Raw genomic sequence first — 19,510 nt, forward strand, 5'->3', positions numbered from 1 at the left:
GTTAGATGAGACAAACTTTTACCTACCTGCACGAGAGGCTAATAATGGAGCCATGAAGTCCTCCCTACTGATCAATAATCATAGGGAGGGTATGGATGTCATTTTGTAATACTGTGATATTCGTACAGCCATTGTGACCGTATTTGAGGTCACAGAGGCTCTTCCTCACCTCTCTGCTGTCAACTTGTTATTTCCATCTGAGCTCACACCGCCCGCCTCCTCTCTCTCCCTCTCTCTCTCTCTCTCTCTCTGTCTGTCTACATCCCAGGCGGTGCGTCGGGGCCACAGCTCCATGCGCTCTCCAGTCCTTCTTTAAGTCCTCTCTCTCTCTCTTTCTCTCTCTCTCTCTCTCTCTTTATGTTAGATAAATGGAGACGACCTGAGCCTGATGGATTGATGGCGAAACAACCGGTTTCTTGAATCCAAAACTCGCAAAACAACAAACAGGCTACCACACCTCGGCCAAGTTTGATTTCACTCTCTGGGCCACTTCTCCGTCGCACCTCAGGTAGGTAAAATGATCAGAAAATAATAATCAGCCGCGTTTTCCAAGCACGTTAAGCGTTGTAATGCGTTTGAAAAGTTGGCCATCAGGTTTATAAACGTTTGTGCCGGTTTGAAATGAAAAAGCGACAAGTGAAGATGTGATATTACACCTCAGATCACCGCAGCGATGACAGCCTGTCACAGTGGTGTCATGACTAAAGACCAGAGCACTTACATGCGCATGTTTGTCCCTGAGAAGTTGCTGAAGGTGTTGCACGTTCAGTCTGAAAATCAGTTATTGCACCTGCACTCTGTGTATCTGAGTGCTGTTTATCAGCAGAACCTGTGGATAAGAAACCTGAACTTTGCCTCTGCTCGACAGCCTTTTGGCTTGCATATGAAGAGATTTATTGGTTTTGGTAACACAATCACCGAACCCCTGTCATCATCTGGCCATCATCTGGCATTATCAAAATGTTTGGGATTCCAGCAGCAGGTGCAGGAGACAATGAGATCCAGTGAGGGAGAATCAGGGAGATGCAGACAGAGACACATGAATCATGCAGCGCGGAGCGTTCACACTGATGTGGTGGCTTTCTGCTCCTTCATTATGATGCAATCATTTCCACTTCATGTATTGCTTCGAGAAATTCTGCACATGAAAAACGATTTTTCCAATCGAACCTCACAGCAAATGTGTGTTAACTTTTCAAGCGTAGTGTTAATAAACCAGAAAACGCTCCATAGGGAAGACATAAGCGGACCAGACTGCATATGTGAGCCTTTAGAGGAGCTGGAGCGCTGCCCCCTTTTCTCTGTCTCTCTTCCCTCCTGATATCAAATTCCCATAAGCTTCAGCTATTCTGCTGGACAATGGAGCCTTTATGATGCTTTGTACACCTGAACCAGTCATATCTGCACATCAGCTGGCTGGCCAGCCAATCCCAGTCCAGTATACCAACAGTCGACCTGGATGCAGCCCCCATAGGATCATTGAGCCTTTTGTCATTGACATGGACTGTGAAGCCATAAGGAGATTAAACTATTGCTTTCGACACTGTGAAAAGTATAGGAGTTGTCTGCTGAGAGTGTAGTGAATCTGGGCCACGGCGATGCCCACTACGTGATACAAACTCATACATGTTTGGCTTTTTAAGAAAAACAAACAGGAAATTACAGATATGCGTCTCACAAAATCTGTTGGGCTCCGCTCATGAGTTTAACTGACATCGATCATCATGTGAATGAGTTGTCACAAAACATCTGTGTGAGATCCGGAGACACAGAGTCTGTTCGGTCTGAATATACAGCTGGATAAAAAAATACATTTAGATCAGCTTCAGAACTTAACGTCAGCATAGTCATCACTGGAAATTCTAAACCATAAATGAAAATGGTTACTCCTTTAGTCTTCAAATCTGCTTTAATGTCTCATCTAGAAACAACTGAACCAACAATACAAAAGTCAGAAACATACAAATGCAATATGAAGCAAGAAATGAGAAGCAATAGATTAATATAGAGTGACTGTGACGCATGGGACGGATACATGTGGTTGTAGATGAACACCCGTGTTCGTGTCATCCCATGCAGATGCTGCGGGGATGAAAAAACTCATCTTAATCTCCGCAGTCATTCATGAAATGTTCATATGCACTGATTTGATTTGGACTTGTGTGTACACCCAAATTAAAGAGCAGTGTGGGGCTGAGATACTGACATTTCAGACAGAACGGAAACGTGTGAAATCTCATCCGACAAATTTACACCCACTTGACTCTAATTATACACCTTTATAGGACAGTAGACAGTGTGGTTCAAAAGTCACAGCCTGCAGTAGCTGAAAAAAAGCAAAAAAAAATGCAAGGTTTAGTCTGAGGACACACACATACACACGCACACTGCTAAAAAAAAAACAAAAAAAAAAAAATCAACTCCCCTGACCACATTACTATAAACATAGCCACCGACTGAAAGAACTAAAACAGAATACAGGAAGAGAACTAGTACTCACATCTGGTTTGAAAAGGAGGAAGCAAGGATGAGCTTTCTCGAAAATGAACTCCAAAATAAGAGAACAGAGAAGAGGAAACATGCATGTGGTTACCGAAGGTGTCTATGTGTGTGTGTGTGTGTGCATGTGTGTGTTCAACAAGTGCCTTCATGCACTGTGTACTTGTGCATGTGCATGAGTGCATGGATGTGTGTTGGTGTGAGCGCTTGCGGTTTCATCATCTGTGGCAGAGACTGTGGCAGTATATACACATTGTAGATACAAATAATAGGCTCAAATGTTGAGAGGGTGTTATAATTCTGTCTGCGTCCGACTGCAACTGAAAAGTAGCTGAATATGTGAGTGTCTAAATATCTGAAAAGGTTTTAATATAATGACAAGATGTAGAAAGTCTCTGATAAGAGCTGAGTTATTCACACGCTGACAGCTGTGTTGAATTGTAGTAAAACTGATGCATCCTTTGCCTACGGTGTAATCAGTGTGTGTGCAGACAACATTTTCATGCAAAAGTAAGTGTGATTGTGTGTGTTTACGTGACTAACGGCATCAGATTTGCCTAACTGTAGGCTGCAAGTCACAAAGCAGGATTGTAGGATAACACCCACTGGCCAGGCAGCATGCAAATCCTGGAGATGGACAGTGTGTGTGTGTGTGTGTGTGTGTGTGTGTGTGTGTGTGAGAGAGAAACAGAGAGAGAGAGTGAAATGATAGCGAGAGGAAAAAAAGTGGGAGTGAGTAGAAGATAGAGTAGAAATATGTCTCTCAAAAAAAAAAAAAAAAATCGAGGCAAATGGAAAGACATCAGTTGATTAAAGTTCATGTGTTTGTGAGGGAAACGGATGAAATGGAGAATGTGTGGGACCCAGATGTGCAAAGACTCACTCCGGCTCTGTCTAGACATCATGAGTTCTCTGTTTTGCAGATACGCATGCATACACATGCACGTCAGTCGTAAATAAAAAAAAAACCTTTTAATATTAGGAAATAGCTACAAGGTACAAAACTCAATTCACTATATTCCTTCATTCATTCACACCCCATCCACAGTCTGCCTCAAAGGGATCTAGTGCATCTTCTGGTGTTCATTTGTGTTTTTTTTAAAGTTGTAGTATGCACTGTTAACTTTAATGTAGAGTAGAGTGAATTTACATAGGCTATTCTGCTCTTTACTTTACCATGGAGCCTTTAATTGATAAAAAAAAAATCATTACGAACATGAACACGAGCACGAGCACGTGTCGTCCTGCGCCTTAGCTTGTTACTCAGCTGCAGCATGGTGAGACACTACAGGCTGCTGAATTTTCAGATTTTGGCCTATTTTAAGATGCCTCCTTTCAGACTGGTGGAAAGAGAACGCCCCAATCACACAGCTAAAAATATATTCATTTGACATAAATGATCTTTATTGTTTTGTTAAGGATATTGACTATGGCTTGAATGAAAACGTATTAATAAAACTGCAATGTTGTATTTCATATTATTATCATATTCATATTTCTGCCCATATTTTTAGATTTGGTAAATCTAAAAATCCTGTAGGCTTGTGGAAAATAACCACACGATGAGATAACATGATGTCAGCCTCTGTTTCCTCAAAACCCAAAATGAATGGCTTCTTTGTTCCTACTTTTTGCGCACTCAGCATTTGAATATTATACATGGGAAATCTGTTAGAAAACAACCACATATACCAAATACTCCCCAGTCATAATATACTTTAATGTACTGCGCACACACAGCCAATAGCCCCTGCTGGTTTTACCACTTTTCAGGGCGTAAGAGATGGAAAACGGGACGTCTGATGATGTGGAGGTGCTGTGGGAGAAGGTCGAGTGCAAACGTTACGAACTGTGCCGCACCATCTCCCCAGCAAAGCTCACCCCCTACCTCCGCCAGTGCAAAGTCCTGGACGAGCAGGACGAGGATGAGATCCTCAACTCCATGCTGCTGGTCTCCAAGGCAAACCGCACAAGTAGGTGGAGGGATGTGTGCGCATGTAGAAGTAGAATTCCCTTTTTGATGTATTAGGCATGTTCTTTTGGCGGGTGTTGAGCTTAAAGTGTGCTAATCAATCCCCTGTCAGGCCGACTACTTGACATCCTCCACACTAAAGGAGAGCGTGGATATGTGGCATTTCTGGAGAGTCTGGAGTTTTACTACCCTGACCTGTACAAGCTGGTCACAGGGAAGGATCCCACGCGCCGCTTCTCCACCATTGTAGGTGAGAGACACACCTTTGGATGCCGACACACGCACACACACGCATGGACACACAACCTTTACTTACACTTTTCATCGTAATTCGACTGATATGGGTTTTAATGGACAATATGCTGTATCTCTGAAGTAAGCCACCAATACTGCATGCTGATTTTTAACCATTTGCCCCAAACAATGTGTCAAGAAGTGAGGAAAATATCTGATCATTATAGTACATCACTTTTTTAAGAAATGAAAAAGAAACATGTATAACTGCCCGTTGTGCAGCTGGTCTTGTCCAACCCAACAATGCTCTCTATAGAGCTTGCTCTGCTTCTACTGAGATTTATCCAAATCACCTTACAGTACATACATTATATAGAGCAGGTGGCGCAATATACACAGAATATGTTTTACTCTCCACCTGCTGTTTCCTCTCTGCAGTGGAGGAGGGTCACGAGGGTCTGACCCAGTTCCTGATGAACGAGGTGATGAAGCTGCAGCAGCAGTCCAAAGTGAAAACCCTGCAGCAGGTCGAGCTCAGCAGGAAGAACTGCACCCTGGAGGACGAGCAGAAGAAGCTACGGCTGGCCAATCAGGAGCTCCAGGCCTTCCAGCAGAGTAAAAATACATCACATTATTTTACTAATGTTAGATAATAAGTGTCCCAAATGGTTTAGCATTACATCCAAAATGAAAACTTACCACCACACATACAAACAGAACTGCCTTATCAGTATGCCACAGCTGAGTTCCAATCACATTGTCAATCTTCGCCGAATTTCGAAACTAGGATGATGTGGCATTTACCATCATGTCCTGTGTAGCTGGTTCACTAAGCACATTCATGTTAATAAAGTAATTTGAATAAAAAAGAGAGGATATGTTTCAGACCAGTTCTCTAACAGACTTTCTGTGTGAACGCTATTCATGATGATGTTGATGATGAAGATTAAAGATATATTTCTTTTCTGTGTAAGCCGAAACCAACGACTTTAACAGCTACATTGGTTACATATAAAGCTTTGCTGAGCTGTGGCTTATAAGCTGTAGTGTGCTCATTTACAATGAATTTGGCATTCTTCCATATTATGCTTTTTACATACTTTTTTACATATTTTACAATGATTGCCATTATGTGTGAATCAGGACAACACACTTGTGCGCTACCGTCACTGTATAAATGACTGTGCTTGGTTCCCCAGGGTTCAATAAATTGAGAGAAGAGAGGAACACCTACAGTGATGAGCTGCTGAGAGTGAAGGATGAAAACTACAAACTGGCCATGAGGTACGCCACTCTGAGTGAGGAGAAGAACATGGCAGTGATGAGGAGCCGAGACCTGCAGCTAGAGGTACTGATCGACATTTGAATGCATGAAAACACAATTATACATTTTCATTGTATTGTGTAAAAAATGTGAAAGAAATGACAATTCATGATAAAACATTAGCAATGATCTTGGAGGAAATGTGGGGATTTTAGGGCATTAATTAACCAGCTCACTCTCAGCTTAATGCTGGTATCGATATCTAATATTAATTCAGCGTCCTCTCTGCATAAATAGATTGATCAGCTGAAGCACAGGCTGAACAAGTTGGAGGAAGAATGTAAGATGGAGAGGAGGCAGAGTCTCAAGCTGAAGAACGACATTGAGAACCGACCAAAGAGAGAGCAGATCTTTGAGCTGGAGAGAGAGAACGAAATGCTCAAGATCAAACTACAGGAGCTACAGTCCATCATACAGGTATGACCTGCCTGAGACACACAACCACGAACACATACACACACACTCTGGATCCTGCAAAGCTCGAGTAGTCTAACTGCTCAGGTAGATCAAGAACGGCTGTGATTTTATTCAACAGCAGTTTAATGCTTTGGCCTTGACTGGCAAACAGCACGGTTGCCTATAAATGTATTTTTTTGTATTCTGTTCTCTACAATTGTTGCCAGTGCAGAAGCTGAGGATGATTTTAACAACCTACTATGAGCTACCTCTAATCTTCATGTGCAGGCCAACATGATAACATACATGTTAATTGATTTGTTTGTGCCACCTCAGGGCATGTGGCTACGTATTAGCAAAAGATTTACAGATGTGGAGCGACATTAGTTCTATCAGTTTGGAGCTGTTTTTGTCTGGCTAGCAAACGTACATAAGTCCAATATTCCTTCTGGTTTAAGCTCTGCTTTGGTCTCCACCAACTCCTGAGATCATCTGGCTCTTTAGATGCTGAATGCTCCACTATGTTTAGCTGCCAACTGTGTGTTTGCTTGATGGTGCTAGCACACAGTGGGCTTGTCAGAGCTTTTTGATAAAAACAGCTGCCTCCTGCTGAAATAATACTAAAAATATGCTAATTAGAATAGTGAGAATGAACCCAAACAGTAAAGTTGGAGGCTGTAAAACCAAAACAATGTGCTGAAGGAGCCCAAATTGCACCATAGAGCTGAGCTGAACTGCAGAGTCGAGCGATAATTTAAAGTCCTCCTGAGATCTTCTCTTACAGGAGCCCTCTTGCTTTTCAATAATAATTATCCAGCTGCCAGTTTTTTAAAAAGTTCATACCAAACTATGTGTGTGTTTCTTAATACGCAGCCTTGCCCCCTACTTGCATCAGACAAGGCCATCCTTGACATTTTGGAACATGACAGACAGGAAGCATTAGAAGACAGACAGGATCTGGTCAACCGCCTCTACAACCTCCATGAAGAAGTGAGACAGGCAGAGGAGCTACGAGATAAGGTAACACATGCTACAACCAACAAGCGAGTATATATTTGCATACGAGATGTTGAAGGTAGATATGTGGTCCTGTGACAAGATGGATGCTTGTTTGAATCCTTGTTTGAGTGCATGATTGTCTGGAACTGTACGAATGTGAAGCAGAAGAAGAAACAAAGCTTCGCAAAAACACACCCTAGAAACACAAACCCATGACCAGAGAGTTTAATGCCCATGAGACCATCTATGAAACACGCCCTGTGCAGAAACCCCCATCTCGTCTCAGGCCTTTCTCTCTGTAATCTGGTCTTTCTTCTCTCTCCCTCTGTTTTCTCTTCCCGTATGTGCTTTTGTCTAACTATAAATAACTCCACCTGTGTTGTCTATGTGTGTGTGCATGTGCGTGTGTGTGTGTGTGTGTTTGTGTAGTACCTGGAGGAGAAGGAGGACCTGGAGCTAAAGTGCTCCACACTGCAGAAGGACTGTGAGATGTATCGCAACCGCATGGACACCCTCAGTATACAGCTAGAGGAGGTGGAGAAGGAGAGGGACCAGGTGAAAATGCACCCACACACACACACACACACACACACACACAGACACACACACACACATATACACAGACATTAGCCGCTGCACATCACAACCACAAGTAACTTTGCACGTTTGTCTGTATTCCTGAATATGAAGTTTTTCTCCCTAACTGCTGCAGGCGTTTCGAGCCAGAGATGACGCCCAGCACCAGTTCTCCCAGAGTCTCATTGACAAAGACAAATATCGCAAGCAGATCAGAGAGCTGGAGGAGAAGAGCGATGAACTCCATATCGAGATTGTACGCAAAGAAGCCAAGCTGGTCACCTTAGAGTCTCGCCTGCGACGGCTGTCCAAGGACATTGTTTTGGACCAGGTGAGATACAGTAGAGTGAATGATGTACACGCCTAATTTGAAGGTTTGCTGATGTTTCCATTAAATTTCTCTTTCTCTCCGTATTAGCAGAGTTTGCCGAGGGACCTGCCTCCGGCCATCATCTCTCAGGGGGAGGAGTTTAAGCCAGTCCAGGGCCAATCAGAATGGTCCAGCGATGAGTCGCCTGAGGATAAGTTCTTATCTGAGGAGCCTCGGCTAAAACGCAGACCAAACCTCAAAGCAGGGGTCAGCCACTGTCCACTACTCACACTGATTTAACTTATTGGACACTATGGCAAAGACCAGGGTCCATAATTATCAAACTAAGTATCACACTCACAAAAGAAGATCCAATGTAGGATAAAAAGGCTACTTACTTACCACAATACCACACAAGCTACTTGCTCCTACTTACAAAGCTAGAGTTGCCTTTAAGAGCAAAATGATTATTATTATCAAATTATTAGTGATCATATAATTATTCATGTAGTTAATGTAATGTATGAGGAAGAACAATCAAAGACAGGGATTTATTTATTCTTTCTAAGCCTCCTTAGTGGTTGAGTCACTTCAAATTTTATTCATATAGCCCAAAATCCCAAATCACAATTTGCCTCAGTGAGCTTTACAATCTGTACAGAGTATTAGAGTGTGACTCTCGATTCGAAATCGCCCCCCAAAAATGTGAAATGAACAATTCAATATATTTAATATAGTATATGTACCAAGGGGTGGAATTAAACCACAATATTTTGTACAATCACCCCAAAACACATATTCTGTTTTAACCTCTGTCTCTTAAGTCTTTCTTGAATTTAAAAGTATATTAACAAAATGTCACTTTTAACAGTCAAACTCAGGCCTATCTACGTCTCAGTCATTGGTCATAGAGGAAGTACAGTAAAGTAAAAGGTTTTAAACAGTGACTAAAATACTTTTGTATTTTGTATTTTAGAACAGAGTTAGGTCTCCAGTCTGTGTACCCAAAGACCACCAAATCAACTCAGAGGCCACTCATTCTGCAGGTAACACACGGTCACATAGCTCATTCATACAACGTATTCCACCATGACAATGAGATTTCCTTTGACTAAATTCATACGCATTTGTCTCCTACTCTCAGTTCTGCCGGTCAACGGAGGAGATTGTCTGGAAATCCAGATGCCAAACTCACACATCCACAGCAACTCCCTCCCTTCCTCCCCCAGCATGCCGATATCCCCCATATATCTACCTTCCTCAGCGCAACCCCTCTCCTCCTCCATGTCCCCATTACCTTCCCCACTCCCCTTCACCATAATGGAACAGTCCAGCAGGCCAAGTATGGTGAGATGTACTCTCTAAAAGAAAGATTGCTGTAGTACAGAGCTTCATCTCAGGGATTAATATAGAAAAATGCTGGATCTTGTATCGCTTTGTTCTGTGTTGGGCAAAAATGATTATTGATGAAAATGATTATTATTTCTCAAACTCTAATACATTGCTGGCTTGACTCGACAAAACCTGAGTTTCCAGCGTGTGATTGGTACCTCTGCTTTGTTCACTTGTAAAATCTCCAGCTGCGTTTCCGTAACGACAGCATCCTGTCCATACTCCCCGAGCCGCCAGAGAAGGCATCGCTTTACCGCAGAGAGAGGGAGAAGGAATATGACTTCCACCCCCGCAGGTAGTCACCGCCAATGCCAGATTATGTGCCAGTTAATCTGAACTATTTAATAAAGCATCAATTCATTTCCTGGTATGAATGGCTTCAAAGTAGTCTGATGTTTGGTGTTTTTTTAGCCTCTTGGACTTTGATAGTGACAACATGGAAATGGAGTTTGGTAAAGTATACTTTTACGCGTTTCCCAAAATGTTACTTTTTGACTGCATTTATCCCCAGTTCAACATTTTTATTAATCTCTCTGTCTCTTCCTGTGCCTTCCTTAGAGGATGACGTACAGCGTGGTCCACCTTCGGTCCACTCATCTTCGTCGTCCCATCAGTCAGAGGGGATGGACACGTACGACCTGGAGCAGGTCAACAACATCTTCAGGAAGCTCTCTCTGGAGAGGTACAGTACAGACACTCACATACAAAAGGATCAATGCAAGTCAAGCGTACTTATAAGCATATTCCACTGTGTCTGTGTACATACGTCTGTGCGCAGGCCGTTCCGTCCGTCTCTGTCCTCCTTCTCGAGGGTCAGCTCTTCCCTTAAGCCGGTGCAGGAGCTGTCGTTGCCCGGTGACAACCTGCTAAAAGACATCACTCTGGTTGGCGGCAACGACAGTGGGATTTTCATCTCGTCTGTCCAGGCGGGCTCCATCGCTGAGAAGGTGGGGCTACGAGAAGGCCACCACCTTTTGTTGGTATGTAGTCTACTCACTAAGTACACTGAACTCCACAGACTAAAGACTAAAACGTTTTTACCATCAACAACCCAGTATTTCTTTATATTTTCAGATGTTGTTTTTCTTTTTCCCTTGTCCCTTAAGCATCATCTATAGTAGGGACTAATTTGCCAAAAAGTGCCAAAATTAGACATAACACACCAAAAACATGAATGATTTGATCCGTCATACATCTGTCTTGTGCTGTGATTGGCTGACCAGCTTGAGGGATGCATACGTGGGGAGAACCAAAGCATCTCATTGGATACCAGCACTCAGGAAGAAGCCCATTGGACACTGCAGCACTGCTCTGGACCAATCAATCTGCATTATCGGGCCAACTATGACTGTAAGTGTTGTTTTCAGTGGACTTTTATGTATCTGTATGTAGATGTTATGTATATGTATTTATGTATCTGTTTGTGTGATATACATATACAGGAGATGCAAATTCAGTTCACTGTGTGTTTGTGTGCGTGCTTCAGCCTTCCGTCGTCTTCAGAGGGACCTAGCGGATGGCACACTGGCTTCTGGCGACTCCTTCTACATACGGGTCAACCTCAACATCTCCAGCCAATCAGACAGCTGCTCTCTCAGCATGCGCTGTGATGAGGTGGTGCACGTGCTTGACACCAGGCACCAGGGCCGCTCTGAGTGGCTTTGTGCTCGTGTCGACCCCTACACCGGCTCCGACCTGGCCGACTGTGGCACCATACCCAGCAACTCACGGTACAGACAGTACTGACATTCTGACATGAAGACTTGACTCTAAGAGTTGGATTAGACCTTTTTGTTTTGAAGCCTGCATATTTAAAGCATAAGTTACAAACCCAGCGTGGTGTGAAAGACCACTTAGATACTGAAAGTAACCATGTGTACCATGCATCTGTTCTGCTGTAGCACTGCAGGAGTCTGAGCATAATGCAACAGTTGAGCAACCATGCAGAGTTTCACAGGGGTCTGAGGGGTCTACATCCGCTTTCAGGATGCAAAGTTTCACTGATCTCCTTAGCGCAGCAGAAAATTTTTCCACACACACACATACACACACACACACACACACACGCATACACGCATGCACGTACACGCACACAAACACAAACACAAACACTGGGTTGAACCACTGTACATTTTTCCCACTGAGTCCCACACTCTTTTCTTATCACCAACAAGTACAAGAAGCAGCTTAATGGAGAACAGACTCTTAAACAATAATATGTACATGTTGTTTTTACTTCTGTGATCGTGCCAGTATCATGAGTTCAAGAATTTTTTGAAGACTTGATACACTTGTGTCACTTGTGTGTGTAAATGTGTGAACATAGAGCCCAGCAGCTGCTCCTGGTAAAGATTCAGAAGTTAATGTGCCGAGGGGGGAAAGAGGAGAGCAACAGTAGGGTAAGAAACTTCCTGAATAGTTTTGCCTCATTTTTTTCAGCAAAGTGAAACACACGCACATATTTTTTAAATGCATGGCATTATTATAACATCACATTCACCATATGACTAAAGCAAAAACTCCTCTCCACAGATATTATACAAAAAAAATCAGGAAACCATCAAAGGACCATCTTTGTTCCAGGTAGCTTAGCTATTCTGCTGTCAAACATATTTCAATTGTTTAACTAAGTTTAATACAGGCCGTATGCACTGTGCAGTTGTATGAAGAAAAATATGTATATATACTTTAAAAATGTATGAAGAAAATTATTACTCAGTGTCAGCAGATATTTAATATTTAATGATCAGAATAAAAAAAAACATGATTTGGACATCCCTACTTTTGATTAAGCCCCGTCACTTTCCAATAAGAAATACTTATAACAGGGGACTGTGGCTGATTTAGTACGCTGACTAAAGATGTTCATACTCTAATCTAAGAGCGGCGTGGTGGTGCAGTGTTTAGCACTGTCGCCTCACAGTAGGAAGGGTTCTGGGTTCGAACCTGATTGCCGGGGCTTTTCTGTGTGGAGTCTGCACGTTCTCCCCAATGCTCGCGTGGGCTTTCCCCAGATACTTGAGCTTCATCCCTACAGTCCAAAAACATGAGGTGTGTGAATGGCTGTGAGTGTACTCCACCTCTCACCCAAAGTCAGTTGGGTCTGGCACCCCCACGGCCCTCTAAGGAGAAGCTCTGTAGATAATGGATGGGTGTACTCTAATGATCATTATTGGTGTGTTAAGTCTTGGTGTTGTTAGTAATGTCGCCCAACATGAATGATTTACATTATTGCCAAATAATTTACATTACTTGTCACTATCCCCTTCACTAGTTTCTGTTTACAGGCTATTTATAATTTTTTATTTGTCTTACTATTATTATTTACTATTATTATTATTATTTTTATTATATACTATATATTATTTTTTTATTACACTTACTATTTCATAGATTCTGTACTATTTCAAGCCAGAATTTCACACTCCTACTGAAAAATGTTGTTAACCTGTTGTGTGTATGTGCCTCTGTAGAACAATTTACAGCCAGAAGAAGCCAGCCCCTCTCCTGAGCTTAAAGCCAGCCCACGCTTGTCTAGAGCCAGCGTCTTCCTCACTCAGATACTGCAGGTAATGAGGTGCAAACAAAACCTCCTGTTGTACAACAAGGCTTTAGTCTCTTCGGCACAATGGCGCACCTCTTCCACAGTCTTCGGGCTCAGATGTCCTGTGTTGAATGCACTGAAACATCTCTGTGAAGGAATACTTCGCTTCACCCCAAAAATATGTCATGGTTTTTTATTTAACAACTGCAAAACAACATCAAAACATCTATAAATAGCTTCAAGTGCCATTTTGTATGTTTAGTATATTTTAAACCATGCATTTCTGCTAAATAACAGTAATAATTGTTAAACCATGCTACTGTGCCATACTTATTCAGTTGCTGGTGTGACCTAAAACAAAGTCATGAGTCAGAGGAAGTTATAGTAATGAATGATTGAGGAGTTTCATGCCAAAATGTTTCCCCCAGGTGGAATTATTAATAAGAGCTCACAGCCTTGGCAGCTATTTTCCTAAAAATGAGTGAATTGACAGTACAGCTCAGATGCCTCCAGTAATATTTTTCTGTGTTTGTTTGGATTTTTTTAGCTCGTCAGCAAGGTGGATATCAAGTACAAGCGAATGAACAGCAGTGAGCGTGTGAGGATCATCAACTCAGGCTGCACAATACTACCCAGACAAGGTTTGGAGACGCTTAGACCAGAAGGTGAGTGCAGACTGACGCAAGGGGGAACAAACTAAACATCTAGAAACATCTAGGACAGGAAAACTTACTAAATTATGCCGGCAAGTTGTGTTCAAAGGTGCAGCAGAAATTCAAACACTGAAAGTGGTTGAATTAGCAGTCCAGATAGAGTTGCTGAAAATTTCCGCTTAAGTTTAAGCCCCGAATGAGTGCAAATTTACATGTATGCGCTGAAAAGTTGAAGTGAAAGTGCTAAAAAAGCAGTTAAAATGTCAATTGATGAGGAGTGAAAACAGTTGTATTGTCATCTGAGGAGCAAGAGATCAAAAGAAGTCGAAATGTCGGTTGACCAACCAGTGAAAGCAGCTGAATTGTCAGTTGGCGTGTACGCGGTACAGATTGTTTAGCTGAAGTGGAAGTGCTGATGTGTGTGCACTATAAGCAGCTGAAATGTCAGCTGACGTCAGCAGAAAACTTCAAGTTTGATTCCAGATAAAAACTATAAAAGCCTTGAAAAAGCCGAAACAATATGATAAAATGCAATGGATGGACACTTATTTTAATCATGAATGAATATGAAGTGGTTAATGAGGAATTGAAAAGGTTCAGAACTGAGCATTATTTTTACATTCTGGCTGTTCAATTGAAGGGGCGAAACATAAAAGAAAAAAAGAAATATATTTAGAAAGAATATGGCAGCTATCAAAAATCTAAATAGATACTCGAATGTCTTAAATGAACATTTTTAAGTTTCCAGAAGAGTGTCCAGAAAAAGAAATGTATAAATAGGAGAATATGAGCGAGCATCACGGAAAGCAAGCTCAGTAATTATGTGAAAACCATTGTTTTATTATATATGATCTTTTACAAAATATATCATCGTGTGTACATCTTTTTGTATGTGCGCTGTCTTGGCTGGAAACAGACGCTGCTGACCCAGACAGTGAGCTGAGCAGGAGTTTGAACCTGATTCCCTACAGTCCCGTCACCCCCCAGCGGACCCAGAGGAAAAGACCGGTCCTATTCACTCCCACCGCTCTGGCCAAAACCATTATCCAGAAAATACTCAACATGGGGGGAGCCATGGACTTTAATATCTGCAAACCAGGTCAGGGAGTGGGGAAGCTCATTGCTAAACATGTGGTCTTTAAGGAATATTTCTGCCTTGTTCCCAATGTGAGTCTGGAGGAGATCGGAGAGAGGTAGACAGGTAGTCAAGGAGGGAGAAGGCGGGAGAAGGAAGCTCCTATTGAGATTCAGGTCAGGTATTGTGCTGCACTGTAGTGTAAATGTTAAGGAGTGTAACCAGAGACATGGTGAGGGCATGAAGGAAGATGGCCTAGTTGATAATTAGGATGATGCAAATCATGACAATGGCACGTGGATGTTTTAGATATTACACTTAAATCAGTGCACTTGTAATGTGAAAAAGTAACAATTATTGTGAGGCTCAGAGAGAATTAACTCCTCTGTCCCACGACAAACCGACTGCTCCCAGGAGAGGGGGGTCAGACGAGTTGCCGGAGTACAGACTGGAACATCTGGCGAGCCAAGAGACTCTGTGACGCCTTTGTTACGTAGAGATTCCCCAGGGCAAAAACCTCAAATGTGCTGTAGTGATGATTAACAAATGAACACAGTCACAGCAGTTTCACAAATGTTTATAATATTTTCTTTCTGTAACTATTGTAATTTACTTCTATATTGTCTCTTCTATTGTTTAGACACCCTGTCCAAGGAAGAGTTTCATCTGAAACAGAATGTGGAGCCGTTCATTCACTACAAAGAAAAACACGCCACATTTGAATGCATCACCCGAGAAAACATAGAGGCTGTAGCTGCTAAGGTGTGCTTTTATTTACTAGTGTGTGTGTGTGTGTGTGTGTGTGTGTGTGTGTATGCACCTGCACCTATCTGCCCATGTATTTGTTCATGTCCTTCCGATTCTAGAAGCATTTGCACGTAACAGAGTTGTTTGAAATACCACTCTTACATCTGTACAGTCAATATGTAGCTGGAGGCAGCAGGCGGTTAGCGTAGCTTAGCATAATGACTGGAAACAGGGGGAAACAGCTAGCATTACTTTGCCCAAAGGTAGGTCTTAATTAGAGAGTCCTAGATGTGCTGATAGGTGGATTTTGTTGCTTACACTTAATTTTTGTAATTTCGTCCCATCTGATCAAGACACTTTCTGATACAGTTGCATTGTTTTTTTGCTGTGTTATGTGAGGTGTGCCTTATCTGTGTGTTCAATCATGTACGCACGTGTACTGTGTGGTACGCACAGTATAGAATCTGCCCATTTTTCCAGCTGACGTCTAAAATCTGGAAGTAGTCAAGTAGTCATTGAAGTATAAAAAATCTGTTCACAATGACGTGTAACTGGTGAAAGCAATTGAAGTGTCGTTTAAGATGAAAGCGGTTGAAGTGTATAATGAGCATGTTACAAAAAGAACAGAAAACTTCATGTGTGATTACAGATAAAAACTATAAAAGCCTTGAAAAAGCCGAAACAATATGATAAAATGCAATGGATGGACACTTATTTTAATCATGAATGAATATGAAGTGGTTAATGAGGAATTGAAAAGGTTCAGAACTGAGCATTATTTTTACATTCTGGCTGTTGGCAATTGAAGGGGCGAAACATAAAAGAAAAAAAGAAATATATTTAGAAAGAATATGGCAGCTATCAAAAATCTAAATAGATACACTTTCTGATACAGTTGCATTGTTTTTTGCTGTGTTATGTGAGGTGTGCCTTATCTGTGTGTTCAATCATGTACGCACGTGTCCGCAGTTCACAGTATAGAATCTGCCCATTTTTTCCACCCGTCACCAGGGCAAACATTGCCTGCTGGAGGCTGAGCTGAGTTGCGTCAAAGACCTTCTGCGCAGAGAGATTTACCCAATCATCATCTACGTCAAGATCTGTGAGAAAAATGTCAAGAAATTACGGTATGTCTGCCAAACCTCACTCATTCTCATACTTTTACCTACTGCCTCTTACCCACAGCGGCAAACCACAACCCTTTTTCCAAATGCAAAATACACACGGTGTTTGACTCGCTTAAACTAAGCATTTATATATGAGGTTTTGATAGTTGTAGTGAGTTGATCATGAACTTTTTCCTTTCCACAATGGTGAGAACGTGGCTCTTGAGCTGTGCTGTGACTGTATTTGAGTCTAGTGTGTTGATGATAATGCCAGTGGAGATACATTCCTCTGTTTATCTGTGTGTGATCACTATAATTACTGGTCAGTGTGAATTAGACCTGATACTCTGATGTATTTTCTGGTGGATCGTGCCTTTAAATAAGTCTGTGAACCCTTTACTGTCAGTGCAGCCTTTCTGAGAATTACAACAAAGCACACAAACCACTGTTGCAAAGTGTCTACAGGATCTCATCAGACATACTGTGTTCCAAACATTACCACACTCACCACTGCAGCGCTGCTTCCTTCCTGTTTCCTGTCCACACAGGAAGTTGCCTCTGCGCGTGGAGTCGGAGGAGGAGTTTGTTAGGTTGTGTCGGGCAAAAGAGAAGGAGCTGGAAGGCATTCCCTGCCTCTACGCCAGCCTGGAGCCCGAGGCCTGGGCAGGGACCGATGACCTGATCAGGGTGATCAAAGACCGAATACTGGAGGAGCAGAAGAAGATGGTGTGGGTGGAGCAGGACCTCCTGTAGATACACACACAGATACACATAACAGTTTGTACATGAAACTAAATGTGTCGCTTAGTGCCGCTAAACACACAAAAACCTTGTACATCACGCTTATATGCATATTATTATATTTATGCTCAGACTCAAAGATGCACATGTGGACACTCTGTTGTAGACTTATGATACTTGCATTATATATTTTGTAAATGTGTGCCTTCCCTTTGATTTAGAAAAATAAACACAATGAAAATCATCCAAAAGGGTCATTTTTTAATTACTTTACTGACATTTTCTCAACAGAAAAGTGAGAGATGAGCTGTGTCATCCTGCTTTACTTTGATTAGACAGTCCTCTAGTGGCTAATGTCGGGTTTTCACACTGGAAAGACAAATCGAGTCAATCTTTTATTTATTTAGGGCTTTCTCCAAATTCTTTATGCCGTGCTTCTCCGAGGAATGTTGCAGAAATAATGTGAAAATAGAAACGTCACATAATGAGATAAGTCATCATTATTTTGATATAATACAGTAGAACAGAACTGACCATTTAATTTTTTAGAGAACACATTACAGGTTTGCACCACATTAGGCAACACACTTCATATAAACACCAGGCTTTTAAATGTCTAATCAGTATTTTTTTTTTTGTAAAGTCCAACGTTAGCGATGTAAACCTCTTTTCCATTTGTGACCTTTTAATACAGTATGAAGCAATAACTCCCCGTGAGAAGTTAAGCCAAAAAGTAATTTTCTCTTTTCAGATGGTTTATTCTGAGTAATTTTCAGAGGGCTTGAAGAGGTGAAACTACACAGAATGAATACAAAGAATACAAAAAGGTCATAAATAAACACAGTTTCAGCAGACTTAACCTTAACTGGGTCTGTTATTACATTTTGGAAATGATAGCAAGTTCCAATGATGCGATTTTAGTTTTTTGATGGCACTGCTTTTATCTTATTACATCACCGATTCTTACCTTGAAGCTTTTGAAGTCTAATACTCTTCGCACTGAAGCCCTTGATCACCAGCACTGTATTTCACCCTTTATTCCATGCAAACATGCATCACTTTAGGTTGTAAAAAGGCTGCCAAACGTCCTCCAAGCTCACTGATTTTAAAGCTCAGCTGAGAACACAAAGATCTGAAGAGCTAATTAACAGTTAGCTGGATGACTCTGGTGCTAAAACCCCTTAAAACCCCTCTGAACAGATTCGTGTAAAAAGATGTTTTCTTTGTCCATTCATCAACATTATCCATAACTCCAAAACTGTGTCGGCTCTGGTCACTTTGTTGATTTCTGCAGCTTATAAATCAGTGAGACATTTTTTTTAAAGGACACCAGAAGGTTCAATTTGACAAAAATGGGCAGGCCAGAAGGGGATTTAGAGTAACCTCTTTCAAAAGGGTCCTGGATAAGCTCCTCATCTGCGAGGAAAGACATGCACACAGTAATACGCAGTATTATATTCCCAAAAATGCTCATATTAGCTTCTTACTGCATATAAGAAGCACAAAACGCGCGTGTGTGCTGTGTGTGTGCTGTGTGTGTGCATGTGTGAGCTTGTTCAAATTTAGAATGACTGTCAGGGTACAAAGTTATATTAAGCAAATTCATGAGAGCACAGGGCTGAGAGTGAAGTCAGGAGTGGAGGTGAAATATGATTGAAAGCAGATGATTGCATGTGTGTGTGTGTGTGTGTGTGTGTGTGTGTGTGTGTGTGTGTATCAGCTGCTCTGCAGGGGCTCCTTGCTGCGTTTGAAGTCACAGGATGAATAAGTTCACAGATAACAGGATTTTAAGCCTGAGGCAACAGTAATAGACTCACAGATCCTCTCAGCCACATTTCCTCATCATTATTCTTTTGCTCTTTTTTTCATTTTTTTTATTTTGAATGATGACATTTGTTTTTGCAGGTAGAGCGGGTTATTTTCAGCAAGGGAACATGGGGGG

The 19,510-nt window shown here is 41.8% G+C and overlaps 1 protein-coding gene across 4 annotated transcripts; it reads left to right on the plus strand.

Moving 5' to 3' along the window:
- The first annotated feature begins 283 nt into the window (after nucleotides 1–283).
- card11 (caspase recruitment domain family, member 11) lies at nucleotides 284–17,797 on the plus strand. 4 transcript variants are annotated; one of them, XM_070847745.1, is made up of 26 exons: nucleotides 284–508; nucleotides 4,273–4,472; nucleotides 4,584–4,721; nucleotides 5,144–5,320; nucleotides 5,905–6,053; nucleotides 6,267–6,446; nucleotides 7,299–7,445; nucleotides 7,854–7,979; nucleotides 8,137–8,331; nucleotides 8,419–8,577; nucleotides 9,287–9,356; nucleotides 9,455–9,657; nucleotides 9,891–9,997; nucleotides 10,114–10,154; nucleotides 10,261–10,384; nucleotides 10,481–10,682; nucleotides 10,926–11,052; nucleotides 11,189–11,432; nucleotides 12,029–12,101; nucleotides 12,235–12,285; nucleotides 13,176–13,271; nucleotides 13,794–13,911; nucleotides 14,816–14,998; nucleotides 15,615–15,736; nucleotides 16,733–16,848; nucleotides 17,376–17,797. In XM_070847745.1, exons 2-26 carry the CDS (start codon nucleotides 4,283–4,285, stop codon nucleotides 17,578–17,580), a joined length of 3,543 nt encoding a protein of 1,180 aa, XP_070703846.1. In that variant the 5' UTR covers nucleotides 284–508; nucleotides 4,273–4,282; the 3' UTR covers nucleotides 17,581–17,797. The 4 variants fall into 4 exon arrangements, with proteins under 4 accessions (XP_070703846.1, XP_070703847.1, XP_070703848.1 ...); XM_070847746.1 differs by having other exon boundaries at nucleotides 8,422–8,577; XM_070847747.1 differs by lacking the exon at nucleotides 12,235–12,285.
- Nucleotides 17,798–19,510: the final 1,713 nt, after the last annotated feature.

This window comes from Pempheris klunzingeri, chromosome 17, assembly GCF_042242105.1.
Source record: "Pempheris klunzingeri isolate RE-2024b chromosome 17, fPemKlu1.hap1, whole genome shotgun sequence".
Taxonomy (NCBI): Eukaryota; Metazoa; Chordata; class Actinopteri; order Acropomatiformes; family Pempheridae; genus Pempheris; species Pempheris klunzingeri.

Coding starts and splice junctions, on each gene's coding strand:
- card11 (XM_070847745.1), top strand. CDS start 4,283: ATGGAAAACGGGACGTCTGATGATGTGGAGGTGCTGTGGGAGAAGGTC. Junction 11,053..11,188: donor TTATCGGGCCAACTATGACT/GTAAGTGTTGTT, acceptor TGCGTGCTTCAG/CCTTCCGTCGTCTTCAGAGG. Junction 13,272..13,793: donor TCCTCACTCAGATACTGCAG/GTAATGAGGTGC, acceptor GGATTTTTTTAG/CTCGTCAGCAAGGTGGATAT.